The sequence below is a fragment of the Dama dama genome, chromosome 15 (genome assembly GCF_033118175.1).
Source record: "Dama dama isolate Ldn47 chromosome 15, ASM3311817v1, whole genome shotgun sequence".
Classification (NCBI taxonomy): Eukaryota; Metazoa; Chordata; class Mammalia; order Artiodactyla; family Cervidae; genus Dama; species Dama dama.
In genome coordinates this window covers 64,697,895-64,723,175 of record NC_083695.1, presented here as the reverse complement: position 1 = coordinate 64,723,175, position 25,281 = coordinate 64,697,895, and the positions used below count along the sequence as shown (strand labels likewise).

Below are 25,281 nucleotides of genomic sequence, written 5' to 3'. Positions count from 1 at the left end.
CAATGAGTTGGCTCTTTGCACCAGGTGGCCAAAGTATTGGAGTTCCAGCTTCAGCATCAGTCCTTTCAATGAATATTCAGGGTTGATTCCCTTTAGGATTGACTGATTTGATATCCTTGTTGTCCAAGGGACCCTCAAGAGTCTTCTCCAACACCACAGTTCGAAAGCATCAATTAAGGCAAAAAGATGTAACAGTATGAAAAGGGTGGGAGATAGCTGGATTTAAAATCTGACCATCTTCACTTTTGTATTTAGGCCTTCAAAATTGTGCCCTACAACACGGAGACCCTTGATAAACTGCTAACGGAGTCCCTGAAGAACAACATTCCTGCGAGTGGGCTGCACCTCTTTGGAATCAACCAGCTGGAGGAAGAAGACATGATGACAAGTAAGTCAACAGTCAAAACTCAAGGAAAAGGCAGCAGGTCGATTTCAGTTGGTTGGTTTCAGCATGCAGTCAGCCTGTGTTCATGCTTTCTACTGGGTCCTGCTCTTCCGTTCATCCTCTGAGAAACAGTCATTCTTCTCTGGTCAGCCTGAGATTCTTCTAAATTATAAGTCCAAATATCTCACTCCCTTACTGAATACCCTCTGTGGTTTCCACTTGTCTTCTGAGGTCCAAACTGCTTAACCTTTCACAAGCCCTTCCCCAGGGGCTTCTGCAGTGTTTCTGCTCTCACCCCTCTCTGTTCTCTCCCTTGGCTTCTATGCTTTGCTCTACAGAAGGTATGAACTTCTTTCACCTAATGAGAATTCCACCCTGCCTCTTGCTACCTCAACCTATGAGACTACAGCTTCTTCCTCCCCTCCTGCTGTAGCAGCTTAGGAAGCACTTCCCCAAGTAGGTCCCACCTGCATGCTGTAGGCTCCCCTAGCATGTCGGGTTCTCATACTCTTCAGCTTTGTCTGTCTGTTTTGCTGGTCTGTCAGCTGGATGAACACAGGGACTGTGCCTGGTGGCTCATGGTAGGCACAAAACAATTATTTGTTTGACGAGGGAGGAGCAGTCTTGTGGGCATGTGTGCCTTGCTGGGAGCTGGAGAACCACTTGCATGGGGATGGTGCCCTGCACGCTGGACTGGATGCTTGTTGTGGCACTTTTGTGGATGCCATTTTTCCTTCACGCCACAGCTGCACTGCCCAGGAGGAGCCCAAGTCTCTGGTTACTCACTGCCTGCATTTTATCCTTCCACAGCCTCTGAGAACCGTAAGGATGAGGTTATGTTACCTACAAGTACTTCTCCTGGGGGCATTTTCTTGTTGCCTCTCCCCATTTTCCTACTGTGGAATGTTCTTGCATCACTTTCAGTGGGTGTTTATATTCCCTATTCGGGCTCAGGAAAGAATATATTATAGCTTGACAATCATGGGCGATCCTGGGGACATTTTCAGACCTGCATTCCAAAGATTACATCCTGGTGAATAGGATGCTGGGCTTGTCTTTTTTTTTTTAGGTTTTTTTCAACATGGACCATTTTAAAAGTTTTTATTGAATTTGTTGCAGTATTGTTTTTGTTGTTTATGTCCTGTATTTTTTGGTTGCAAGACATGTGGGATGTTAGCTCCCTGACCAGGGATTGAGCCCAAACCCACTGCATTGTAAGGCGAAGTCTTAATCACTGGACCACCAGGATGTCCCTGTGTTTGTCTTATTAAAAAAATACATATACGTATTTATACACACACACACACGTATATATATGACATATGTATATATGCATATATTTATCTGTTTATTTATCTATCACTTTTGGGATTCCCTCATAGCTCAGTTGGTAAAGAATCTGCCTGCAATGCAGGAGACCCCGATTCGCTTCCTGGGTTGGGAAGATCCCCTGGAGAAGGGAAAGGCTACCCACTCCAGTACTCTGGCCTGGAGAATTCCATGGACTGTGTAATCCATGGGGTCACAAAGAGTTGGACACGACTGAGTGACCCTCACTTTCACTTTGGGCTTAGAAATCAACTTTTATAAAAGTAAAAAAAAGAGGTTTGTCCCCAGCTTCCCAAAACAAACACGTCTATTCCCTGGTTGAGTTTGACTTGCTGTATCACGTGTTAGTAGGTGGAGGGGCTCCTGGGGACCAATGACTCTCAGGAGCACTTAGTTTCTCACAAATCGGAAGGTTAATGGACATCCTGGGGTTCGTGTACGTTCATACCATCACTCAAAGCCTGTCCTCAACAAAGACCTCACTGAAAACCACCTTGTTAATCCTCCCAGGTCCCTTTGAGATAGTCTGGAAATATTTTCTAGTTCAAAACTAAAGGTCATGGAAAGTCTAAGTAACAGCCTCAGGATTACTTGGCACATGTTATGCAACTGGGCATAAGAGCTAAGAAGATGGATTTTTTCTTTCTGCCGTGCCACACAGTTTGCGGGATCTTAGTTCCCTGACTAGGAATTGAACATGTGCCCACAGTAGTGAAAGCACCGAGTCCTAACCACTGGACCACCAGGGAAGTCCCAGGATTTCTTTCGTTTAATCGGCATAAAGCGGTTATTTGAGTGTTCTGAAATTTGAAGAGACATTCAAAACACAATCCCTATTGTTCTTCATGGCTGTTTTTTTAAAAAACCCTTAGAACATCCACATATTTTGAACTGGTGTTATTTCTCAGGATTCTCCAGTCCTTTTAGAGAAAGGAGGCAGGATATTCATGATAGATTTGCTAATTAATTGACATATCATTTCTTCTGTCATCTTCAGTGGTGCCCCAGAGGAAAAGCCATTAGATGTTAGGTCAGTCAACCAAGAAGCAAAGATTGAGCATCCTCTGGGTGCCACACTAGGTTTCCAGTGTCATCTCCATGAGCATGGTGCCCTGGGCTTTCTCTGATCATTACATTTTGCTTGACAATTTTTCAGATCAAAGGGATGAAGAGCTGCCCACTTTGTTGCACTTTGCTGCCAAGTACGGACTAAAGAACCTCACTGCCTTGTTGCTCACCTGCCCGGGAGCCCTACAGGCCTACAGTGTCGCCAACAAGCACGGCCACTATCCTAACACCATCGCCGAGAAGCACGGCTTCCGGGACCTGCGGCAGTTCATCGACGAGTATGTGGTAAGGTCAAAGTGGGGGGGCCCCGGGAATTGGAAATGCACGATATGGTCCCCAGGGCTGCCTTTGCACCAAAGATCTGGGTGGACTTCATCTCTAGCACGTCCCCATGTGCCTCTGCTGGCAGGGCCATTATACGCGGGCTGAAGAGATGAGCCCTGGAGTCACATGTCGTGCATGCGTGCGTTCTAAGTCACTTCAGTCGTGTCCAGCTCTTTGCGACCCATGGACTGTAGCCCACCAGGTTCCTCTGTACATGGGATTCTCCAGGCAACACCGGAGTGGGTTGCCATGCCTTCCTCCAGGGGATCTTCCCCACCCAGGATTGAATGCAGGATCAAACCCACATCTGTTAACATCTCCTGCATTGGCAGGCAGGGTCTTTACCACTAGTGTCACTTGGGAAGCCTGGAGTCACATGGACCTGGGTCCGGTTTCCTTATCAATACTTGTTAACCACATGACTTTGGGCAAATCATGTATCTATCCTCTTTCTCTCTCAGTTTCCTTATATGCAGGAGAAAGATGACAATAGTTTTACTCTTAGGGTTGTTTTGAGGATAAAAAGAGATAATGTAGGTAAAGCCCTAAGATCCACCCTCGAAGAATTTACAGAGACATTTGTCGAGTGAATCTGCTGAGGGCAGAGGCCAACTCCTCTTTCAAGCTGCCTCCCCACCAACCTCCAAGGCACTTGGCAGGATGTTCCCAGCTGCTTCGCCCACCGTCAAGCCCAGGTTAACTGTTAAGCTTGGTTCCTTTCTTAGCACTGACCACAGTAAAACTCTGCAACTGAGGCTACAGGGAGGCCAGCCGTGAGGCCCCACCTCCTGACAACCTCTCTGTCTTTCTGAGCCTCTGCCTGTCTTCAGGTTTAACTGCTTCTCTAATTTAGGATCCACAGATCCTCCTTGATCATTGACTTGGGAGTCCTTCTTTGAGTGTAATCTCATCCTGTATCTTGGCCTTGATACATGCCCCCAAATTCCTTCCATTGTTTTGGAGGCAGATGCCCTTTGTGACTCCACCCTTTTCTGGTTTTCTTCCGTTTTCACGATTCACAGCAGCAATGCAGAAATAGCTCAGCCTCTCATATGAGGCTATGACCTCAAAAGGAGCAATGAACACAATCCAGTCAGACAGGAGTGAGCCTGACACCTCCCCAGAAACTTACCTCTCTGCTCTGGACTTGACAATCTACAAGGCAATGACTCACTGAGTTATATAGAGAGGCCCCCAAAATTTGGGGGGTGATTAAATATATTGAATGAATAGAATAGCATGAGTGCCTATTTGGTGTATCATTGGCATAAATGAAGCTAAAAGGTACTTAACAGTCTAGAAGCATTTACTTGGCTTCACTTTGGAGTAAAAAATGTATAAAAGGCAGTGTTTCATTTCCCTGCCAATAGTTTTTGTTAAGAGCATACTGTGTTCATATTAGTGACCACTATTTATTGCATTTATTTGATTGGCAAGTGCATTGTCTTCTTGAGTCCTCACCACTATTCTTTGAAATTGACAATATTGTTATCTTTCTTCAACAAAGGAGGAATAGGGCCTCAAAAGGCAGAGTAGTTGTGCCAAGGGCCCCACACTTGTCAGGGTGGAGATAGGATGTGAACCTAGTTGATGCTAAAGCTGGGACCTGTTATCCTACTTTATGTCATAGGGACATGGAAAGATGCATGTCCAGTTTGCACTGAAGTTAATCTGGTTCACATTTGTCGTATCATCTTTGTTCTCAGACTACAATCACTTCAACCAATGCATCTCCAGCTTTGCCCCACAAAGGTCATCCCTCCATGTTGTTCATGACTCCATCCCATTTGTTTCCTCTTTCCACCATATCAAAACCAAAAGCCAGACTCTGAGTCTCCAACACTCCACAGTTGTCACATCGTCTGTTCCTTGGGGTTCATCAGGAAACCAATGCAGAGTGTCAAGAGCAGATTAGTGCTCGTGGGGTGGTGATGATGAAAATGAGGATTTTTGTGGGTTGATGCTGAAATAAGGATTGTGAAACACCAGAGTTTCTTACCAGGAGAAGTTGTGCAGGGGTTTCAGAGAAGTCACCTCTCTGGCTTCACCACCACCTGGAGGCAGAATGACCAAAGGCGGGCGGGGTCTCTCCGACTTCAGTGCATTTCACCCAAGATCACCTCTCCCTCTGGACACAGGATTTAAAACTGAGGTGGGCACTTTGGAGAAGTGTGCTGTCAGGCACTTTGGAGCAGCCTAATGTAAGGAACAAGGACAGGTGAACCAAGTTCCCAAGGGACTTCTGACTATGCAACTTAGCTGCAGCCCTGTTTAGCCCATTTGAATTTCCATCTGGCTAATCAGCAAAGGTTCCACCTTTGTGTGCCATTTGTTCCCGTTTGCAGAACCACAAAGGTGTGGTAGGAAAGTAGAAGCCAGGATTGCGGATCCTTGAGTAAGGCACTGGATTTTTCTGAGCTTTGGTTTTCTCATCTGTGAGCCAGGGAACAGAAGCAGCAGTGGAAAGGATGTTGGGAGACACTGCATGAGCCCATCCCTAGCCCTTGCCTGACACATCAAAGGCACTCATGAGAAGGTGGGAGATTTGTATCCTTCGGGCATTGGACATTTAACAGATGTCCCCTCTGAGTGCCTAACTGCTCCTTAGTGTTGGAGGAAGAATCAAAGGTGAAAACAAAGGACATGGAACAAAGACTTGGAGCCTGGCTCCTCAAGGAGCTTTCAGTCTGGTGGGAAATACAGACCTGCACACCCAGTTGCAACCCTGATTCTTGTGAACTGTCACAAGCCCACTGGCGCACCTGACGCTGCCCAGAGAGCCCGGCTGTGTCAGCGTGCCCGTGGGGCCCTCCCTCTCTTTCAGGAAACTGTGGACATGCTGAAGAGTCACATTAAAGAGGAGCTGATGCAAGGGGAGGAGGCTGACTCTGTGTATGAGTCCATGGCCCACCTGTCCACAGACCTGCTCATGAAATGCTCCCTCAACCCCGGCTGTGACGAGGAGCTATACGAGTCCATGGCGGCCTTGGTCCCAGCTGCCACCGAGGACCTGTGTAAGTAGCCCGGCTCAGTTCTGCTTCTGTCTTTCTGCTGACAAAAGCGTTTCTTCCTTCTGCTGTGTGTGGGGGAAGTCCCTTGCTTACCCTTACCCCAGCTCCAGAGAGATGAAGATCCCATTTTACACAAAGTTAGATAGGTCATTATGTGCTATGACAAGCAGAATTGTTCTCCAAACTTCCTGCTTTGTTACGGGAAAGTTTAAGCAAGGGCCTGGAAGGCAGAGTTGATGAAAGTGTTGCCTTCAGATCCCAGAAGTGACATCAGTGGCTTTTGACTCTTATCAGTCCCAGTGGTTCCTTTTTTATAGCACACATTCTGTAATGCTCTCCCATCCACTACACTGACATGAGATTCGTATAATATAAGCTACCTAACAATACACATGAAATTTTTAGAAATCAAGTATGGCCCTGATTGAAATATAGAAGAGAACTAGGAGAGGAATGCTGAGGTGTACCTGCACCTGAGGACATGGTGCATTAGGCAGATGCAGTCACCTACACTCTGAATCACTGACACTGGCACAGTCTCAAATGCTGGCCAATATGTTCATTGTTTTGGTGACTTGGCTACTGCCAGAAGTGCTGGCATCAATGCCTGGATTTTCCTAAATGGTGAGTGATTTCTCACATTCTCCTCCCCATTTTTATAGTAATGGAATTCCTGGAAATTTTAATGTATATGACAACCATGCAAAAGTACAAGTTGTATTTTATAAATGAAGTAGTTTAGCTTCTAGGCTCAGAAAATTATGAAAACCTTTTTTTTCCCATTAACCTAATTTTACTGGATTAATGTAGAATAAGCTTATTTCCAAAATATCATATCTCCAGGGCATAATATGTTTTGTAAATTGCTTAACAAATTTTGCCCTTTTTTGTTTATCTTAATTGTTTTATTCAATAGCAAAAATAGCACATTCTTCCAAAAATTGGAAACAAAAATGTATAACCAAGTTATTACAAGTCTATGACTCCACTCCACCAACCACTATAGCACTTTAAATAGTTTGGTAGATATTTTTTGCCCATATTTTTCCTTATACCTGCTGATATTAATTTTAAAAATATATACACATGTGTATATGTATTAACAGATCTATATGAATACACATATATATATATAAATACATATCATAAGCAGTTATTTTTTAAACACATGTGTGGGTCTAGCGAACTATTTTAAAGTCACAAGGGACCCAAAATAGCGCTGTCCCCCTGGGCACTGAAGGTGTTGTAGCCTCTTTCTGTCTTCTGCTCAATGTCAGTAGTGTCCCTGTATCATGGTGACAACCCAAAATACCCTCACAAATCTTCCAAATACCCTCTAGAGGGCAGTGCTGCTCCCCTGGAGAACCACTGGTCTAAAGAACTTTGGATTTCAATGCACATATCAGCGTTTTAGCAGGAGGACCACACAGCCGGCCCTCTAAGAGCCTTCTTTTCATGTTAGCATTATTTGCTGTGAGATGCTAAGAACTCTGAAACACTGCCTACATCTTCGCTGTCCTTCCCTCTGGTCTAATTAGTAGATTCAAGAAAGACAAGACAAATACTCATCAATGCATCTATCAGCTCTTTTGATAGAGGACTTTCTGGAATGGACTGGATTGAGTATTGCCAACTTTCAGCCTGAGAAGAAGACCATGTGGATCTGGCCCCACAGGGAGTGGAGCCTGATTTTCCCACCTATGAACAGAAAAGCGGGCATAAAGAGGGTGTTTTGGAGACGCAAATGTGGGCAGGTTGGGTGGCCAGAAGTGAACCCTGATACCACAGGGCCTTTGACACTGCAGCCCCAACACCTGGAAGGTGTGGTCCTGTGGTTGCTAGGTGCTTGCCCGTCAGACTGGCTGCTCCTCTGGGGGAGGGGAAGAAAGAGGGAAAGAGTGGTAGAAAGTCTCTTCCAGCACCTGACTGGGAGGACCGGAGGTGCTGATGGAAGCTCTTCCCAAATGAGCTGTGACCTAGCAGGGAGGTGAGGAGAGAAGGCATCATCCCCACCATCCGCATCCTCTACCCCCCTGAATCGTCCAAGCAGCTGGACAGGGGTACTCTTAATTACCTGCACTTTACGAATGGGGAAACTGAGGCACAGAGAAGTTAAGCAGCTCTCCCAAGGTCTCACAGCTAATAAGTGATACAGCCCAGGTTTGAACCCAGGTCTCTCTGTCTCTAGGACTTCATTCCTTACTCCGTTCCAGAAATCTCCATCTAAAACCACAAATTTGTAGTCCTGGTTTCTTTTTAGAAAAACCATTCAGCAGCTCCAGCCTGGCTTCCTCTTTCTGTGGCCCAGATGTTGGCTCACAAAACAGCCTCTGGTGCCCTGTGGCCCTTGCACACCCATCCCTCTCTCCATGGACCCAGCAAGCAATTCTGGAGCATCGGTGTTTCAGCCACTTACTTCTCCCCATTGTTGGTGAGAAAACCATGGAGACATGGTCCCTTGCAATCTGGAACACAGGCCCATTCACAAAAGAACGTTTGGAGAACAAGAAGTACCCCTGTGGGAAGCCAGAGACCACGCATCAACATTTCTGCCCTGGGTCCCTATGGTGGAGCAGTTGGACAATGAGAGAAGCCCCCAATTTATTGGCAGTTGATTTAGTGTTGACAGAGAGCCTTAACCCCCGTTATGTCTCTGGATGCTCCAGCACACGAATCCTCCTACCACATCAGTGCAGAACTGGCGGGAACGCTAAGAGCAGCCATCCCACTCCTCCTAGTCTGCCAGGCCTCTCACAGTGGGAGCCCTGAGCCTCTCCAGCACTTTCCAAGGCAGCGGCGTGCTAGGGAGCTTGCCTGGTCTGCGGCCAGTTGGCAACTTGTAAAGTTACATGGGCCCAGGATAGGGTGGGGGGAGATTCTGGTTGCCTTGGAGCTAGCAGGAGGTCATAGACGGGCAGGCTATAAAATTCGGCTATTGGAGGAATGGGCAAAGGAAACCTGCTGCATTTTTCACTTGCTAGATCCTGTAATCTCTGAATTTTCTGAATCTAGATATGATTTGTGTTTCTGTCTGTGGTTTAACCTTGAGAATGACTACTGGCCCAGAAGCAGCAGCCACTGGTACATGGGGAGGAACCATTCATTTCACTACCAGTGGCCAGTAAGTCTAGGAGAGAAGGCAGGTTAGGTCATAAACAAGCAGGGCAAACCGATCAATCTAAGACATATGTTTGTAACAGCACCCAGCAAAGTTATCACTGGGAACATTGGCCTTTTCTCTCAGTGCACTGATTTTATCTCTGTGATCTCATCTGATCATCTGGGGCTTGGCGAGTAGTCACCTTCATTTTAGACAGAAATGGCCATTAAGGTGCCAAAACTAAGTAACTTTCTTAAGTCCCGTTGAGGGAGAACTGGGTCAGGAAGCTGGGTTTGCAGATTCCCGGGGATCAAGGCTCTCAGCTGCCCACTGGGCTGGAGGACCCCCCTGGCCTGCCCTTCCTCTCAAGTCTGCACTTGCCCGCCCTGGGACAGATACTTAAAGGAGAGTTATTTCTAAATGGAATAGCAGAGGTTATCAGTGTCTCGCCTTGTTACAACTCAACCCTAGAAGCTGAAAATAAATATATTAAGGAAACTAGGCTGTGTTTATTCACTAACTGACTCAATGGCTCATTCACTCATCTGCTCACAGGACAACGTAATGGATGCAGCTAGGCCAGCTCATACCATTGCTCCGGAGGTCATCTAACTGTGTTGGGACAAATCTGCCCCTTTCTTTTTTTTAACACCAAAAACATTTTGTATTGGGGTATAGTCAATTAACAATGTTGTGATAGTTTCAAGTGAACAGTGAAGGGACTCAGCCATACATGTATCTATTCTCCCCCCAAACTCCCTCCCATCCAGGCTGGCACATAACATTGAGCAGAGTTCCATGTGCTATACAATAGGTTTTTGTTGGTTATCCATTTTAAATCTGCCCCTTTCTGACTTAAATTTTGGAAAGGGGATAGTAATATGGTCCCCGAAGGGAATTCAAACAACTACTAAGTAGGAAGGTTGTCAGAGAGGCTCCAAGTGTTGAATGAAAGGGGCTAGGGAGCAGTGTTGAGTTCTGATCCTGAGATTTTTGGGCCCTTCCCCTGAACTTGTGCATGTGCGTGCATGTACACACACACACACACACACAGACACACACAGACACACACACACACTCCTCACCATCGCTGTCTTTAGTTTAAATATGCTGCCACCAAGTGGTAGCTACATGTGTTTGTTATCAGACTTTCAACTTCGCTCCCAATTCTCTTGAAAAGTTTGTGTTCAAGAGCCCCACAAATTTAAACCATCATGTTCCACACCATACTAGATAATAAATAAATGTTTTTAGGGTAAGCTTATGGAAACACTAAACGAAAATTATAGCACATCTCTCTCTGGGTGACTTCACTCTCTGTTTATCTTTTTCTCATTTACTTCTTTTGCTTCCGTCTTTGCCTTCAGAGAATGGTACAGTGTTCCTGTCGGTCCTTTGACTTAGGTAATACATTTAGGTCACTTTGTTGAGGCTCTGGGTGCTAAGGCCTCAGGAGTCTCTTCTGGGTCCAGCTGTTTCCCAGGTATTCCACTTGTGGATTTAGCGCTGCTTGAATATCTCAGAGGCTTGTCTTCCTCCATCAGGAAAAAGGAAAAGAAGAAGAAAGATGCAGTGTCTTGCTACTGGAAACTAAACTCACACGTGTCACTCTAATCCATCCCAGAGGGCTGCTCCGCTTCTGGGACTCCTGCTTTGAACCTTTCTCTTGCGCCCCTGCTTCCTCCACCTGCTTATGTGAATCAAGTTTGCCTGCAGTGGGGAGAGACAACTCGGCCCAAGCTAATGGCCCAAGCTAACAAACGTGCTGACTTCTCTTAGCAACCTCCTTGGTAACTGGCGTCTTTGTAACAGATCATCTCCAGCAGTGTTTTCTTTACCTGAGCTCTCTGGTTACAGTCCTTCTCTGCCAGCTGGGTCCCTTCTGAGGTCCAGTGGGCCTCAGTGAAGGTCCTCACAGCCCCGCCATGTAAGATCTGAGCCCCCCTGAAGGACCATTTGTAAGCAGATCATTAGGTTACTGATTGTTAAGTTACTGGAACATGCTACCTTCCCCATTGCACACTTTTCTCTCAAAAGTCTTCCTTCCTGCAGCGGCATGAGTTCTTACCCGCAGGGAATTCACTCTGAGGCAGAGCTGGCTATTCCTGTCTTGTCTGGGCCTGAAACTGACCTAGTGAAGGCAAGGCAACCTCAAGACACTTCCGACTTCTGTAGCTTTTCCGTCCTTTAGATGTACAAGAACGGTGTTGCAAATATAGGCACTTAGTGAAAGAGCACTGGATTGAATGTTTTCAAGTTAATTAAGTTAAACTCCTCACCACCAGCAGCGACCTTGCCTGCCTCTGCAGCCGCACAGCTGTGGGCAGGCCTTCCTCAGGGCACTGCCCACAAATCAGTTTGTATCTGGTCATGTACCAGCTTCTTTGGCTACCTGCTCCTACTGACATTAGCAAGTATCATCCACAGGCCCTGCACCACAGACGTTTGATTATTTCCTGACTTTGAGAGTTTCCAGAAAATAAGAAGTCATCCTAGATGTTGTGGTGTGAAATTACTTGTTGACATTACAATGCAAGGACTTCACCTCTCCGATAAGTGGTAGTGAGACATCTGTGAGATGCCCCCAAAGGTGGGACATCTGTGACTGCTCCCGGCTGCCCATTTTTTTGCTGTGTCTCCATCCATCCGCCCATGCTGGTCCTGCTGCCTGCGTTGCCCTTCTCTTTTCTCAGCTTGGAAAATGCCCAGATCCCTTCCCCAAACCCGAAGACCTCCATAGCCATGTATTCATTTGCTTCTTCTTCACTAGTCTGTTCACTTTCACATTCATTCAACATTTATCAATCCACTAAAGTGTTTAAGTCACCGCACCAGGTGATAAAGAGTCAGCAAATAAGCCAGCATGGTCCCTGCCTTCTAGCACTTCCCTTCTAGTGGGAGAGCTGGATATTAAACAAAGAGACTGCATAACTGAATATATAACTACAAACTGACAGTGCTGCAGAGGAAAACGACATGAGGCCCTCGAGAGGGTAGCTAGTAGAGAATGGATCTTAGCAAGTCATAGTACCCACTGCACCCACCAGGAAACTGACCTGTGAATTCCTTCCTGCAAGGCAGAGGGTCTGTGTGCTCACTAGGAGCAACCGCATTGAGGCCCTGCTTGTCTGCTAAGAAATTCACAGAATTTGACATGCTGCTTCTCCTAACCCTTTCATGTTAGCCTCTTCATTGTCATTGCAAATCACCTCTCAGTCTCTAATTTCAGACTACAGTTCTCCTCTTTCTGTCTGTGTGTCTCTATCTCTGTCTCTCCCCTCCACAACTCCTTCTTCCTGTTTCATTGTCTCTCTCCTTCTCCTTCTCCCCTCCTCTGACTCCCACGTCTGCATGTGTGTGACTATCTCTGTCTCTCTGTCCCTGTTTCTGCCTGTCACTGTCTCTCTCTCACCTTCCCCCCACTTCTCCATGAGGGTGGAGGAAGGTTGGACTTTCCTGTTGACATGGTCAATCATAGCCATCCTTCTACCTGTGTGCAAATAGAACCAATCAGGTTTCAAGTTTGTTTGTTTTTTTTTTTCAAATGTTTCACCATGCTGCTCCTTGCTCTAAGCCTCTTTTTTATTCACAATAGCACTTGCTGAAAATAAAAAGTTTTTGGCCTGCTTTCAGTGTTTGAGAGCCTTTCCAGAAGAATAGTCACTCAGTACCTGATATTTTACTGTATTATATACTCAGATTAGGTTTTCTATTAAATTAGTAACACATAATCTGAATGGAGTTTCCACTGCGGCTAAGCAATCTAGATTTATATCCCAGGAAGAGTATCATATGAGCATCTTTGAAAATTCATTTTTGCTCTTGACTTGTTCCTTAATTAAGTGCCTGCCTGCCTTAACTCATCTGTTCCAGCTTCTTTCTTCCTAGGAATGGTTTCTCTGGGATCAACTCCTGTAAAAAACCATAGTGTAACTCTGCAGCTGGCTTCCCCAAAAGGAGACTGTGGTCCCAGAATCTCCTTGTTATTGTTTTGGGTTTTTTTTTTTTTTTTTTCCCAGTGAAATGAAAGAATTTTTTCCTTAGATTCCTGCATTTTTTCCTTAGATCAGCAGGTTTCAGCACATTTCAGTTTATTTTTAACTGACCAGTGGTGAAGGTTAAATGCTTAGAATCTGAAGTACAAGGTCTGAGCATCCAGGGAGGCAGGATCTGTTGCTGTTGCTGTCCTTTTCAAAATATCCTCTGTCTGGAAACTGACTCCATTCATTTCTGGAATTTCCTATGTATTTCAGTTACTCTTGTGTTACTGTATGCTTGGGTTATATGCACACATGGGTTGTCAAATTTAGAGTCTGAGGGTTTGAACTGTCATTAGCTTGAAACAACCAGGAGCTTTTTCTTTTCTTTGTTCTTACAAAGGTAGTATCTGCTACCACTTGGACTTACTGCTTAATACAGCTATGGCAAATAGTGTTTTAAAAATAATTTCCGCATCAGTTAGCTGGTGTTGAGGTCCTGGGAAGCTGTGTTGAGAAGGATCCTGAGGCCACAAAGAAGGCAGTGATTGAATAAAGATATTTACCTTGAATACGGAGTAGTGGTGTGGAGGCCAGTGTGCATCTGCTGTTCCTTGTCTAATTTAAAGATAGTTTTGTTTTGTTGTTGTTTATTCGCTAAATCATGTCTGACTCTTTTGTGACCCCATAGGCTATAGCCCACCAGGCTCTTCTGTCCATGGAATTTTCCAAGCAAGAATACTGGAGTGGGTTGCCATTTCCTTCTCCAGGAGATCTTCCCGACCCAGGGATCAAACCTGCATCTCTTGAATTGGCAGGCAGATTCTTTACCACTGAGCCACCAGAATAGCCAGTTCAAAGATACTTATGCAGTCCAGTGGTTAACACTTCATGTTTTCACTGCAAGTGGCATAGGTTTGATCCCAGGTCAGGGAACTAAGATCCTGTGTGCCCCACCGTGTGGCAAAAAAAAAAAATACTCATGACAAACCTATGTGATATGTACTATTATCGATGCAGAAAGCTTAGCTTCTCTGTACACCAGTGCTAAATCAAATCTCAGAGACAGAGTTTTGGGTGAAGTAAAAAAGGATAGCTTTATTGCTTTGCCAGGCCAAAGAGGACATAGTGGGTTGATGCCCTCAAAACCGAGTTTCCCAACTTGGGGAAGACAGTAAGAAGTTTTATAGTAAAAGTGGGGGTGATCAGCTTGTGAACATTCTTCTGATAGGTTGGTGATGAGCTAAGTAGGAGTCAGCATCGTCAGCCTTCAGGGTCAACTGGCCTGGGGTCTACATGCTTATGGGCAGCATACCATAACTTCTCCCACCTGGACGGTGTTTCAGTATCTGCAGAATAACTCAAAGATAATGTTGTGTGTATCCATTGATGGGGAAACAGGACCTTGTTCCAAGGCGCTCTTGACTGTTTCTCCCTGGTCTCACATGTCCACCCTTCCCTGATTAACAACTGCCTGAATCTACCCTTTGGAACTCTGGGAAGGTCATGGAGGCTGAATGAAGGCTGTTTCCTATAATCAATGAAACTGGGACACAGAAAGGCTCTGTGCCCAGGAGCCCCACAGGGCCCTGCAAGGTATCATTATTATCACCATTTTAGAGACAGGAAAACGAACCTGAGAGGATGTAAACAGCTTGGCCCAAGAGAATAGTGGGCAAAGAGTTAATGTAACAGCTCTCATTTCCCTTCTCCAGGAGAATTTGACCTTCATTGACTTCCGCTCTGTTACCCTGGTAACCTGATAAGAGCCATATGTCCATTATGTCTCTAGGCAACATTGCCTATGATAAAAATGACCCTTAATTGGTTGGCAAATTGCATCTGGAACTAGAAGGAGTTGTATGTGAACTATAAATACTTGAAAAGGACACCATACTTTGGGCTTCCCTGAAGGCAGTGTCTCTGGATGCCTCTTACAGGGACCTTGGAATCTGTGCCTCAGGAGGTGCTGATATAAGTCAGGAGTTGCGAGATGCTGCTCCTCTGAGGCACCAGGACATCCCCTCCACCTGCCTGATATGGCTCTGGTCTCCTTGCATGAGAGTTGCGAGACTGGCCAGAGACTCCCTGAATGAGGAAGGCGACTTGGTACTGTCCTGCTGGTGTGTATCTTCCAACCTTCTGAGTAGGTTGGCGCCAGCGTAGCCCATGGTCATCTTGTAAGTCCCAATGATCAGCTGGATCTAAAAAGTTGGATCTAGAAGTGAATTGGCCCGGGGTTTTGCAGTCCTACAGTCAGAAGTGGAAGAATCAAAATTGGAACCTATGCATTCCGATCCAAATGCCCATATCTGTCACCATCCATCTAGAGTGCCTCAAGGAAGAGAAATAATTCTACAAATGTCTCAGGACTGATGTTTATCTGATCTTAGTTTGTCTACTTCCAAAACCATGCTCTTAACCACCAGTGAAGGCGTGGCTATAGAATAAAAAGATCTGTTTGTCACAGGTAGCCCTGCCTCGTTCATCGTACCCATGGATACATGGTTCACAGGACTTCCTGGAAGGTGACTTGATAGTGTATGTGGACAAGAAGGGGTCAGTGTAGGTCATTCCCAGAGCTTATGCTTGCATTTCTTCCTCTCCTTTTCTCATCTTTCCCTCCTCTCTGTTCTTCTCCTTTAAAAAAACAAAACAAAACAAAACAACAACACAAACTTTTGAACTACTTTTAGATTTTGAGAAAAGTTGCAAAAATGTTACCCTTCCTGTGTGCCTTTCATCCAGATTTCTCAGATAGTAACATCTTACATAACCATAGTTACTAAAGCTGTGAAATGAACATTGGTGCAATACCACCAACTAAACTCTAGACCTTGTTCAAATTTCACTAGTTTTTCCCCAAGGCTCTTTTTCTGTTCGTAGGTGAGACTAGATACTGTTCCTAGAAAGGAAGCCGCAGTGTCTGCTGTCGTTCTCCTTAGTCTCCTCCAATGTATAACCACAGTTCCTCGTCATTCCTCCTCTTGGATACTCTGGCAGAACCCCAGTCAGTTATTTTGTAGAATGCCCTTTAGTTGGGTTTGTTAGATGCTTTCTATGAATGGACTGAGGTTATAAGTTTTGAGCAAGACTACCATAGCAATGACATTGTACCCTCCTCCATGCATTGTATTAAGGGATCATGATGTTGATGTGTCTTATTCCTGGGGCTCATTCTTTTCTTCTGTATTTCCTTTCTTAACGTCTTTCTTTAACCCACAAAAAACTCAGCACATTAAGATGGGGTCATAGTACCAGGACAGAAGCCCTCATCCTCATTATAGAAGTGTGAGAGATCCAGCCAGGGATGCTCTGGCTGCTTTCATTTTTCTTCTACATTTTGTTTTTCTAACTCTTTGTAGCTTCTTCAGTTTTTCCAACTACGTCTTGAATATGGGAATCAGTTCTGTCAAACTGAACTTTGTTAGTGAAATAGCTAGGCCATGTGTGACTCTTTTACTACTGTCAGTGGGGGTGACCGATTGAGGTTTGCACTCTGGTGTTGCCAGCCTGGGAGGTTTGATTATTGGTGATCGAAACTGTCCTGATGCTGCTCTGCCCTCACCAGATTCTTAGAGATGCCAGAGCCTGAGGGGGCTGCTATTCCTGGAGGATGCAGCACTGGGTGTAACAGAGCCCAATGATAAGCCCATCCTCATCTCTAGGAGTGTCTGATGCAAGCAAGTCTTTCCTACAGGGTCTTTCCCTCTGTGTTCTATTGCTTTGTGAGTTAGGAGTTTCAAAAGTTGCCTGGGTCAGGGTCAGGCAGCTGAGGGGTGAAGGGGTGTAGGGATAGGAGTGGGGAGGGTAGCGGAGGGCCCTATGACCAGCAGGGCACATCTGTAAGGTATGTCTTTCTTCCCTTGTTTTCTAACTTCATGGGGAAAGTGTTCCATAAAACCACAGTTAAGCAGTTTAAATAGAAATCTCAAGTAAGCAGAATTTCTCTCGTCTTCAGTTTTTAAGAAATGGATTGTGAGTTCTTATCTGAGATTTATTTTTAAAATACTTCTAGGTATGTTTCAGGATCAGTACAGTTACCTTAATCTCTACAGTTTAGTTTATAGAATTCAGTGTTGACCAGAGATGTTCACTGAGTTAACAGTTTCCACATTTGGAATCACAGGGCTTTTTGGACTAGAGGGTATCAAGGTAGATTATATTCAATGTAATGTCTTTACTACATTTATTTCAAGAAATATTAAACTGAAAAAGTAGAAAAAAGGAAAGGAATTGGAAAAAAGATTCATCAAGAGTATATATTTCTTTTGCCTCAAATCTTTTTTTTTTTTTTAACTACATATTATATCCCCCTATGAGCCCCTTCTGGCACCTAATTGTCTTCCCTCCCTCCCAGAGGTAACCACTACCATGAATTCAGCATTTATCCTTTCCAGCATGTCAGCAACTTTTCATATGTTTATTAGATATTTATGAATTTGTAAACCACATGTAGTATCATTTTACAGGTATTAAAATTTATATAAACTACTATATATACTGCAAAGTGCTTTATATAAAATACTTTATATACTACAAACACCAGTCTGCAACTTTTTCACTCAATATTGTGTCATGTTTAATGGTCACAAAGTTTATATTTTGATTATCAAAAGATTGTCAACATTTGAAATAAGGTCGAGTAAAAGCTATGCTATGTAATAATGTCATATCTGCTCACTGGAAAGTTTAAAAATCAGTATTTTTATAATTAAATCAATAACCTGGTAATTGACAGGGGAGCCATAATTTATTTTTTAATGACCTAAAATTATTTTTGCTTTGGGAATCTAATTGTACAGACTTGATCATAATTACCTAGACTTTAAAGTGTTGATAGGGTTTTCTTCATATATGAATGCAACACAAGCCACTGTGGATAATCTGGAAGACAAAGAAAAGTGTAAAATAGAAAATAAAATGTTCACAATCTGAATTGTCCATGATCTACCTATACTAATTCTGAAATAGTCACTTTATGCATTTTGATGTATTTTTTTCCAGGCTTTCTTCTATGTACATACAAATATTTTGTTTCAAAACTAGAATTATGTCATATGAAGTTTATTATCCTTAACATGATTTTATGAACATGACCTCTTTTCAGTGAACATTCTTGGGAAATGTGATATAAATATAAATTTTTCATACAGATTCACCAGATTGTATTTAACTGGTCCCCAAAGATTAAAGTAGTAGGAAACAGTATATCTATGTATAGTGATTAAATTCAAATGATTTTTTTTCTCAAAGCATAGTATTCAAATTACATATTTTGCCTAAGGAAACAAATCTCCAGTAATTGTATGGTATGACTTACTGAATGCAAACTCTTGATAATATCAAAGCTCTACTTTCAAACTCAAGGCTGCAATTTTGCTCCCAAAATGCATACTTCAGAGTCATAAAGTAACAGCTACAGCTGGTTACTCAGGTTTAAGTATAATCTGCTACAGTAATTGAATAGTTTTCACATAGTTTTGGTCTCCATGGGTTTATGCTTAATAGTGAAAAATCAAAGGTCTGTGAACTCCCTCCTTATAAATGACCAATTACATGGATGACCTAAAAAGAGTTCTGGTTGTTATGTTTATGAGATGGTACTAGAGTAGCTCCAATACATGCTTTTAACTGTAACAAAATGGTTTGTAGTTTAAATAAATTACAATTTATCTATTCTTTGTTGTTTTTGCTTCCAACTTTTCTGTCATGCAAAAGACTACAGTTATATATTTAAAAATTAAGCCTATTCTTTGAAATGCAAATGAGCATATCTATACCTTTTAAGTCCTGTGGTCCAGGAAAGGGCCTGAAGATTGTAAATATTGTTTTCGTTTATACCCAATACTTACTAGGTAGCCTTGCTGAGTAGGTAAATTGAATGGATGCATGCGTGCATGGATCCATGGATGCATGGTTGATTAGATGGATAGATGGATAGATGGATGGTTTAATCAATTTTTGAATCTCTTAATTTGTCAAAACTTGTATTGGATTGGCCAAAAAGTTTGTTCAAGTTTTCCATAAGATGTTACACAAAAAACTTGAACAAACTTTTTTGGCTGAACAATGTATCCATTTATAAAATGTCTTTGCATGTGTGGAAGAAGGACATATCAATTCTCCTTTTTCTTCTAGATGTTGAGATGCTTCAGGCCAGTACATCTAATCCAATCCCCAGGGATGGTTTCTCTCGGACGACTAAGGACTCTATGATTCGCAAGTTTTTAGAAGGTACGTTGCATCAGTGAGCAGGAAAGCAAAAAGAAGGAAAGCGAAACAAATGTAGACATTGCCTGGCTACCTATGAGGAACAAATGTAGACATTGCCTGGCTACCTATGAGGGTTGTTCCACTCAACAAATGTACATGGCGCATGGTGTGATAGAAGACCCAAGGGCTCCCCCATCAGCCTGTTACAAGTAAGCCAGAAGTTCCCACCCGTGGAGCCACTACTTTGGGTAAACAAGTTGCCTTTAGCAAGCCCTCTTTTGAAATACACAGGTTCATTTTTATTTGACTAAAATTTCATGAGTACCTACTATAAGCAAAGAACTATTTTAGATGCTGGGCTAGGGTCACAAAGGAAAATAAGATATGATCAATACCCTCAAGAGACTTTACTTTCTGGTGAAGGAGGAGCGCATGGGGGACATACATACGTTAAAGATTGCATTAAATCAAGGCTGTATTGTATAGTGATTTTACATATATATATATATTGCCCAGTTTCCCCACTATTTATGAAGAGATGTCTTTGCCTCCCTTTGTATTCTTGGCTCCTTTGTCAAAAATAATTGATCACATAAACATGAGTTTATTTTTGACTTTTGAGTCTTTTCCATTGGTCTACAGTGGTCTGTTTTTATGCCAGTACTATACTGTTTTGATTACTGTAGCTTTGTAATGTAGTTTGAAATCAGGGAGTATGATACTTTCAGCTTTCTTCTTCTTTTTCAAGATTACTTTGGTTATTTGGGGTCTTTTATGTTTCTGTACACATTCGAGAATTATTTGTTCTGATTCTGTGAAAAATGCCATTGCTATTTTGATAGAGATTGCATTGAGTCTATTAGATTGCCTTGGGGAATATGGTCATTTTAGCAATATTAATTCTTCTAATCCATGAATGTGGTATATCTTTCCATTTGTTTGTGTTGTCTTCAATTAGTTTCATAAATGTCATAATGTTCAGAATATAGATCTTTTACCTCCTTGATTAGATTTATTCCTATGTATTTTATTTTATTCCTAGGTATTTATTCTTTTTGATGCAGCTGTTAATGGGATTATTTTAATTTCCCTTTCTTACAGTTCATTATTAGTGAACACAACAGATTTCTGTATATTAATTTTGGATTCTGCAACCTTACTGAATTCATTTGCTAGTTCTAATAGCTTTTTTATGGCATCTTTAGGATTTCCTATATACAGTCTCATGTTATCTGTAATCAGTGACAGTTTTTCTTTTTCTTTTCTGATTTGGATTCCTTTTATTTCTTTTTCTTATGTGATTACTATGACTGGGACTTCCAATACTATGTTGTATGAAATTGTCTTGTTCCTGATCTTAGCAGAAATGCTTTCAGCTTTTCACCATTTGTATGATGTTAGCCATATGATATGGCCTTTATTATGTTGAATTATGTTCCCTCTGTATGCATTCTGTTGAGAGTTTTTTAAAATTATAAATGGATGTCGGATTTTGTCAAAAGCTTTCTATGCATCCATTGAAATGATTACACAATTTTATTCTTTAATTTGTTAATATGACATATCACATTCACTGATTTTCAGATATTGAATCATTTTTGCATCCCTTGGATTAAATCCCACTTCGTCATGATGCATGATCCTTTTAGTGCATTGTTGAATTCCATTTGCTTATATTTTGTTGAGGACAATTTTGCATCTATGTTCATCAAGGATATTGGCCATAATTTTCTTTTTCGTGGTGTCTTTGTCTGCTTTAGGTGTCAGTGTGATGCTGGCCTCATAGATGAATTCAGAAGCATTCCTTCCTCTGCAAATTTTTGATGTGAACTCTTCTTTAAATGTTTTCTAGAATTTACTTATAATCTGTCTGGTCCTGGGCTTTTGTTTGTTGCAAATTTGTAAAGTTACTGCTTCAGTTTCATTCTTGATAATTGGTCTGTTCATGTTTTCAGTTTCTTCCTGATTAAGTCTGGGAAGATTGTATGTTTCTAGGAATTTATCCATTTCTTCTAGATTGTCCATTTTATTGTCCATATAATTGTTTGTAGAAATATCTTGTGATCCTTTGTATTTCTGTGATGTCAGTTGTAACTTCTCTGGTTTCATTTCTGATTTTATTTATTTGGGACTTCTTTCTTTGTTTCTTGATGAGTCTGGCTAAATACTTATCAGTCTCTATTTTATTTATTTTTGCTCTGATCTTTATTGTTTCTTTCCCTCTACTAACTTTAGGCTTTGTTGTTCTTTTTCTAATTCCTTTAGGTAGAAGGTTAAGTTGTTTATTTGAGACTTTTCTTGCTTCCTGAGGTAGGCCTGAAGCTCCCTGTTAGAACTGCTTTTGATATGTCTTCTAGATTTTGGATTATTGTGTTTCCATTTTCATTTGTCTCCAGGTATTTTTTATTTCCTCTTTGATTTCTTCAGTGACCCATTGGTTGTTTAATAGAATATTGTTTAGCCTCTATTTTTTTTTTTTTTTTTTGCAGTTTTTCTTGTAGTTGATTTCTGGTTTCATCTTGTTGTAGTTTGGAAGATACTTGATACAATTTAAATCTTTTTAAATTTATTGAGGCTAGTTCTGTGGCCTATCATGTGATCTACCCTGGGGAATAGTCTATGTGTGCTTGAAAAAAGTGTGTATTCTGCTCCTTTTGGATTCAGTGTTCTACCAGTCAGTCAGTCAGTCAGTTCAGTTGCTCAGTCATGTCTGATTCTTTGTGAGCCCATGGACTGCAGCATGCTAGGCTTCCCTGTCCATCACCAACTTCTGGAGCTTGCTCAAACTCATGTCCGTTGAGTCGGTGATGCCATCTAACCATCTCATTCTTTGCCGTCCCTTTCTCCTGCTTTCGATCTCTTCCAGCATCAGGTTCTTTTCTAATAAGTCAGTTCTTTGCATCAGGTGGCCCAAGTATTGGAGCTTCAGCTTCAGCATCAGTCCTTCCAATAAATATTCAGGACTGATTTCCTTTAGGATTGACTGGTTTGATCTCCTTGTAGTCCAAGGGACTCTCAAGAATCTTCTCCAACACCACAGTTCAAAAGCATCATTTCTTTGGCACTCAGCTTTCTTTATATTCCAACTCTCACATCAATACATGACTGCTGGAAAAACCATAGATTTAACTATATGGACCTTTATATATCTATCAAGTCTATCTGGTCTAATATGTCATTTACAGCCAGTGTTTCCTTACTGAATTTTTGACTAGATGATGTATCTGTTGATGTAAGTAGTATGTTAAAGCCTCCTATTATTGTACTATATTATTGTATTACTGTCAGTTTTTCCATATGCTGGTAATATTTTCTGTATGTATTTAGTGCTCCTATGTTAGATGCATATATACTTTTAGTTGTTATATCTTCTTATTGGATTGTTCTCTTTATCATTATATACTGTCTGTCTTTGTCTATTGTTACAGTCTTTGTTTTAAAATCTACTTTTTCTAATCTTCTTCTGGGGGTTTTCTTGTTCCTTTGTTTGGCATTATTTACCTGCCCCTCATTTTGAATAATTCTCTCTTTTAATTTTTGTGTTTGGTAGCTTGGAAATGTTTCCCAATCTGAGAGAAGTGGCCTTATATAGCAGATATCTATGGGGCCCAGTAGCATACACCCTTCTGGTCACCAGAGCTATATACTCTAGTTGTGCCTTCTACTTGGGCTACATGGGCCTTTCTGCTGTGGCAGGGCCAACTACTGTGGAGGTGGTGGTAGGTGGGGCTGGTCCCTGGCCTGGTTGGCTGCCAGGACCTACCTAATGCAGAGGCTATCAGCTTACTGATGGGCAGGGCTGGGATCCAGGGCAGCTGGTTGCAGAAGTTGGGCATCCCAGGGTTTGACAATTGTTTTAGTCACCTTTCTCTCTGTTTCTAGGCAACAGCATGGGAATGTCCAGTTTGGAGAAAGACCATCTTGGTCAGGAAGAAGATGTATATCACACAGTGGATGATGATGAGGCCTTTTCAGTGGACTTGACCAACAGGCCCCCTGTCCCAGTGCCCAGACCAGAGGCCAGCGCATCTGCCACTCACCAGCTATCTGACAATGAATCATACATTTCTAAAGGCAAGTGTGGCAGGGAATGATGCCCCATGGGGTCTTCAGGGCCTCTCAGCAGGAATTCCCTGGATCCTCTACCTCCTGAATTATTGCTCAGAGAGTATTCCCTCCTGAATGGTCTCCAACCAGTCCCCGGAGACAGGGTCAGAGTTTGGGGCAGATTCTGGAACTAGACTAGGGGCAGTGGTCAGATTCAGTTCTGGCCTTCTTGCAGGAATTGGCGCATAATGGGAAGATAGAGATAAATAAGATGTCTCTCTATTCCAAATAGCAAGATCCCTGGTAATTGTTATCTCCTGAAACTATTATTATTAATTTTTAATATTTAACATTTATTGAAATATACTGAGTGCTTTATTTGGAATATGTCATAATAATCTACTAGGTACAGGGCATTATCATTTCCATTTTACAGATGAGAAAAATGGAGGCTTACAGAGGTTGCTTGATAACCATGTAGCAGAGCTAGGATTTGAATTCAGGGAGTCTCTCTCTACAACCTTGGTTTTCAATCACAATGCTAGGCTATCTACCTACCTACCTACATTGATAAAAGTTGATGATAATTGAGTTTTGAGTTCTTCACAATGACCTGTGGGACATTAGATGCTCATAGCATTGTAAGTTTCACTATCTTTCAGAACTTGATTTTATTAATATGATTACAAGTACTCTAAGAGTATAAGAATTGCCAGATCTGTGCACTTGACCTCCATTTCATGTTTAATAGTATAACAGGTTGTGGAAGGTATGGCAAAAGATTATAAACTGGAAAGATAGCCCTCAACCAGAGGGCTGTGGTTGTCAAATAAAATACAACCATACCTCATTAATTATGAATTCCAGAAAAATGGCACTCTTTTTTTCAGTCTTTATTTTGATTTGTTAAATCCAGCAATCCAAAGTTGGGTAGGAATGCAGTAGAAGGAGTTTACGTGTTGTCTAGTGCCCTCAGTCCTCATGGTTTGCCATGATGGTACAGCTCATTGTGGGAGTTCAGTTAGAAGGGGCACAGGCAATTCCTAAAGAGCTGGAGGACTTGCTAGGACATTGTGGAGAGCAAAGGAAAGGAGAGAGGCAGGAGATGACAAAAGGGCAATGGTTAGGAGGCCAGAACCTCTGGGTTCAAGTCTCAGCTCCTTGCATATTTCAATTCTACAAAATGAGACATTGGGTAAATCATTTCACCCTCTTTAGTTTTAGTTTCCTCACCTATGAAATACATATCATAATAATATATGTATAAATTTATGCCTAATAATATACTCTGTCAGAACCTTATTATGCAGGTCAGATGAGATAATACATGGGAGTTCAGTTCAGTTGCTCAGTCGTGTCCAACTCTTTGCGACTCCATGAACCGCAGCACACCAGGCCTCCCTATCCATCACCAGCTGCCAGAGTCTACCCAAACCCATGTCCATTGAGTCAGTGATGCCTTCCAACCATCTCATCCTCTGTTGTCCCCTTCTCTTCCTGCACTCAGTCTTTCCTAGCATCAGGGTCTTTTCAAATAAAGCATTATATAGACATCCTATCTCTTATTGGGATTTCTGTCCTATTGGCATCAATCTCAAGGTTTAGATATGAATAATGATAATAAAGGGCTTCCCAGGTAGCTCAGAGGGTAAAGAATCTGCCAGCAATGCAGGAGACACAGGAGATGCAGGCTTGATCCCTGGGTTGGAAAGATTTCCTGGAGAAGGAAATGCCAACCCACTCCAGTATTCTTGCCTAGAGAATTCCAGAGGAGCCTGGTGGGCTACAGTCCATGGGGCTGCAAAGAGTCAGACACGACTGAAG

At 42.5% G+C, this 25,281-nt stretch overlaps 1 protein-coding gene across 1 annotated transcript in view; it reads left to right on the top strand.

Moving 5' to 3' along the window:
* Positions 1-25,281, top strand: part of PIK3AP1 (phosphoinositide-3-kinase adaptor protein 1) — a 115,190-nt gene that overhangs the window by 62,981 nt on the left and 26,928 nt on the right. The window contains exons 6-10 of the mRNA XM_061162274.1: positions 256-388; positions 2,871-3,067; positions 5,931-6,120; positions 19,336-19,431; positions 23,293-23,484. Of these exons, the coding sequence (XP_061018257.1) occupies positions 256-388; positions 2,871-3,067; positions 5,931-6,120; positions 19,336-19,431; positions 23,293-23,484 (808 nt within the window). The remainder of the gene's footprint in view (positions 1-255; positions 389-2,870; positions 3,068-5,930; positions 6,121-19,335; positions 19,432-23,292; positions 23,485-25,281) is intronic.